The sequence below is a fragment of the Lathyrus oleraceus genome, chromosome 7 (genome assembly GCF_024323335.1).
Source record: "Lathyrus oleraceus cultivar Zhongwan6 chromosome 7, CAAS_Psat_ZW6_1.0, whole genome shotgun sequence".
In the NCBI taxonomy this organism is placed as follows: Eukaryota; Viridiplantae; Streptophyta; class Magnoliopsida; order Fabales; family Fabaceae; genus Lathyrus; species Lathyrus oleraceus.
The window spans coordinates 211,735,973-211,740,108 of record NC_066585.1 but is presented as its reverse complement, the minus strand read 5'-3'; the positions used below and the strand labels follow the sequence as shown (position 1 = coordinate 211,740,108).

The following is a 4,136-nucleotide window of genomic DNA, read 5'->3' as shown; positions in this document are numbered from 1 at the left end:
AAGTAATTATGTTTTCTCTCCCATGTTATTTTCTTCTTCTTCATTTTCATAGAGTGAAAAAAAAATCAAGGAGTATTGCATAGTGTAGTAGAGTGTTATTGATGAAAGAAGTAAAGTGTTGTATATGAAAGAAGTAACGTGTTGCATAGTATAGTAGATTAAGATCAGTTTAGAAACTTAGTTGAAAAAAATAAAAATTTAATAAAATTAACCGTGAAGTGGAGAAAAAAAAACAAAGGATAAGGATGTAGTTTACAGAACATATTATGTTATTATATATTATAGATGAACTAAGAGTGATGCTTAAAGAATTTGGATAATTAATTTTCAAGGTCTAAAAGCAATAATCATCCTGCTTATTTCCTTTTAATTTAACAACCCTTAATAGACGGCAAGACACCAACGAACAACGTGGCTAGAAAATCTATATGATTGTCCAAAAGAAATCATCAACTTTTTTGGTCTGAATTTCTTTTCATACAAAACTTAAAAACTAAAGAAAAAACAACTATTTTTTACATGTCGTTTTAAGTAGTAACCAACACAAAGACAATGTCGTTTTGTTTCGGTCGCATTCAACCCACCATTCTATTAACGATATTGAAAACGAAGAGAGTTCTGCCACTTGCCAGGTGCGAGTTTCGAGATAATATTAATATTAATATTAATATTTCTACAATTTTTTTTTAATTTCTCTATTTATTATCAGAAAAAAAAAACAACGGTCTAAATCTAAATTTAGTTAGTATAGTTCTAAACTCTTTCATCATTTTGTTCTTTACAACACCAAAAAATGAAATACAGATTAATAAACAAAATATAATATTCATTATTATTATTCTGAGTTGTTGCAGGTTTCAGCAATGAGAGCTGAAAAATTAAGCTTTACAACAATAGATTAAAGAAATTTTCAAAAGGTATCCAAAAAATGTCTTTTCATCTGCATTCCTTTTGATTTGAGCTTAACAACAATGGCCGATGATCATTCTTCCTTCACAAAGGTTAGTGTTTTGTTTTTCTTCTTGTTTCATTTTATCTTAGGTGAAAGATTCTATTTTTGATTTTGTTTTTTCATGGGTGCCACGTGAAATTGTCCGATCTGGTTTCTTAAAATAACCCCAATGAATTCTGTGGGGTTAATATCTGATATCTAATTTCTAATTCAATATTCATGTTTTGGATCAATTAAGTTGAGGGCTTTTATAGCGTGTTAATTAGTTTATAATTAGTTATTCAATTTATTATTAACGTTGTTGTAGTTAATGGTTTCAGGATGTTTTGCTTGTGAAGGGTTTGAAGAATACTACGTTGGTTTGGAGGTTGGTTGTGTTGGCTTTTGCAATGGTTTGTGGTGTGTATATATGTTCTATTTGTTTGAAGCAGATAAGCACTGGTACTAAAATTGGTTTTCTAGATATCAATGTTATTCAAAAGCCTTGTCCCGAACCGAATATCGAACCTTGGGAGATTCCTTATGTGCACTATCCAAATCCCAAAACTTACAGCAGGTGGTGATATATCGATGTTAAGAGTCGAATAAGTGTTTTTGTTTCTGAATCTTTTGAAGTTTACTGATATTGCGTTGTTGTTTGTTTTTCAGGGAGGAATGTAGTTGCCACCCAGTGCGGTATTTTACTATTCTGTCAATGCAGAGATCTGGGAGTGGTTGGTTCGAGACGTTTTTGAATAGTCATCCTAACATAAGCTCGAACGGGGAAATCTTTTCGGTTAAGGTTAGGAGGAGTAATATGACGACGATAACGGAGACGTTGGACACAATTTATAATCTAGATTGGTTTAGTAGTGCTTCTAAAAACGAGTGCACGACTGCAGTTGGCTTGAAGTGGATGCTTAATCAGGTAATGTTTGTTTTATTTATGTTTGATCGGTTGCGTAGTGTTGTGTTTTTAGTTCAGCTTTCAAAAGGAAAGTAGATTTTTTTAGGTATTCTCTTAGTCAATTCGAATAAAGTTCGAAGTAGTGAAATACCAACGTTAAAATGGTGTATAGGAATAACAATGTCTTTGAAATAGTTTTTGACCGACATATCATATCTTTCGATTTATGTGATCTAGAGACGAGTAGAATATTTGTGAAGTCTAAACTGTTACTTGTGAAATGTGAAGGTATACATACAACAACATCAACCAAGCCTTGTACCATTAAGTGGAGTCGGTTACATAGATCAGCTTCTGCCATAATGTTCTATCCAGGACCATGCTTCTATCCAAATTGTTAATCTCGAGATCTTTCTTAATAACTTCTCTTATAGTTTTTCTTTCAGTTTTAAAAGAATTACAGAACTATGATATAAGAAGGGAAAAGAAGGGTGGTCTCTCTCTCGCATGCTCTCTTTCACACACAAACACCGGCATGAGTTATGCTGTCGATGATGCATGCATTCCCCTTCACTTCTTATCTTTCACATTGTTATGAAAACATTTTTCTGATTGTTCTTGTTGAGATTGAGTGGCTGTGTTTTTCAACACCATTTTGGTTTTTGTATATGTTCGTGTTTCCATGGCTACTTCCCAGATGATTTGTGTATGCATAACGTGTTGAAGGTTCCGCGAGATTGAGCTTGTCCTTTCTTCCTGTGGAACACTTTTGCATAAGATGGATTGTTCAAGGAGTTGCTTTAAAATTAGGTAGAAAGCTACAATATAGAATTTGATTAAGAATGAAACACACCGCGCTTCGTTATTTTTGAGCTTATTTAGCATCTGGCATGTTATTGACTGTATATTGTATTGTTGTAAACTTTTATGTGGGAGCTGTGGACGTCACAATATTTGTAATTTGTAATTTAACGCAGGGATTGGTGCAGCATCATGAACAAATTGCCGAGTACTTCAGAATACACGGTGTTTCAGTCATATTTCTTTTCAGAAGGAATCTTTTACGCCGGATGATTTCCGTACTTGCAAACGAATACGATAAGAATGCTAAAATATTAAACGGCACTCACAAATCTCATGTTCATTCACCCAAAGAGGTCCGTCTCTATTTTTTGTTGTGAATTTGCATATCCATGTTTATGGATTCTAACTACGCTTTCACTCTTTCAGGCAGAAATACTCGCAAAATACAAGCCAACACTCAATTCAACGTTGCTGATCGGAAGCCTGAAACAAGTGAACGATACCACCACCAAGGCTTTAGAATATTTCAAAAGCACACGGCACATTATGCTTTACTACGAAGACGTTGTCAAGAATCGCACCGTAAGTCACGCCACCTCAACACGATTCCTACTTCGTCTCTTGCCTTTTATTTCCTTATAAAGGTCTCTTGATGGTTCACTTTGTTTACAGAAATTAATGGACGTTCTGGAGTTCCTTAAGGTTCCTCAAACGAATTTAAAGAGTCGTCAAGTAAAGATTCATAAGGGATCCTTATCGAGCCAAGTTGAAAACTGGGACGACGTGAGCAAAGCACTCACCGGTACGCAATACGAGAGTTTCCTCCATGAAGATTACCGCCGGTAAACTTACGGGTATGTACATACCGTTAGCATTCTTCTAATCTTTGCTCACAAGTCACCACAAGAGCCGACAGGAAACCACCCTGTTGAAATTTTTGCCATGCCGCCCCACCCCGCCCCACCCTTACATTTTTGTACTCAGTTTTTTTGTTGTTAATTTGTCTGCCAATTTAATTAAATATTTAATTCATTCTTTTGTAATTTTTTTTCCACTTCACTGTTTTGTTGAACACTTGTATTGAAGTCATCAAGAGAATTTGCAATTTCAATTTGACAACTTTTATATGAAAAGCACATATATGTCTTTTGAAGGAATGGAAGGGCAATGTGACTTTTATAAGTTTTCTTATGTTAATAACTTGTTTTGCTGCAAACAGCTGTAGGCATTTTTAGAAATCATGGCGTATGCAATTTTTGTGTTAGGAATCAGAGGCAGAAAAAAATCTCATGGGGAATATACTTTTGGATCTCATAAAGTTCAATTGTTTTTTCCACAATTGATTCTATTTTAAGTTCTGTAATTTTTTATCCTAAAATTAATTTTTATTCTCAAATTTATTGTTGAAGTCATTTTTATATAAATGTGTTTAAATTGAAATCATTAAACTTTCAATTCACGTTAAAATCAATTTTCATTACTCTTACGATATGA

General features: G+C 33.7%; 1 protein-coding gene across 2 annotated transcripts; it reads left to right on the top strand.

Moving 5' to 3' along the window:
* Nucleotides 1–505: 505 nt before the first annotated feature.
* LOC127100807 (uncharacterized) lies at nucleotides 506–3,799 on the top strand. Of its 2 annotated transcripts, XM_051038083.1 has the most exons (7): nucleotides 506–632; nucleotides 855–1,001; nucleotides 1,273–1,508; nucleotides 1,601–1,859; nucleotides 2,816–2,995; nucleotides 3,069–3,224; nucleotides 3,315–3,799. In XM_051038083.1, the coding sequence occupies exons 2-7, from the start codon at nucleotides 972–974 to the stop codon at nucleotides 3,486–3,488; spliced, it is 1,035 nt and encodes a 344-aa protein (XP_050894040.1). In that variant the 5' UTR covers nucleotides 506–632; nucleotides 855–971; the 3' UTR covers nucleotides 3,489–3,799. The 2 variants fall into 2 exon arrangements, with proteins under 2 accessions (XP_050894040.1, XP_050894042.1); XM_051038085.1 differs by lacking the exon at nucleotides 506–632 and having other exon boundaries at nucleotides 725–1,001; nucleotides 1,291–1,508.
* The last annotated feature ends 337 nt before the right edge of the window (nucleotides 3,800–4,136 follow it).

Bases quoted from the DNA above. Each gene is read 5' to 3' on its own strand.
- LOC127100807 (XM_051038083.1), top strand. From the start codon at position 972: ATGGCCGATGATCATTCTTCCTTCACAAAG. The intron at 2,996-3,068 runs GTCCGTCTCTAT...TCACTCTTTCAG, and splicing joins ATGTTCATTCACCCAAAGAG to GCAGAAATACTCGCAAAATA. The intron at 3,225-3,314 runs GTAAGTCACGCC...CTTTGTTTACAG, and splicing joins ACGTTGTCAAGAATCGCACC to AAATTAATGGACGTTCTGGA.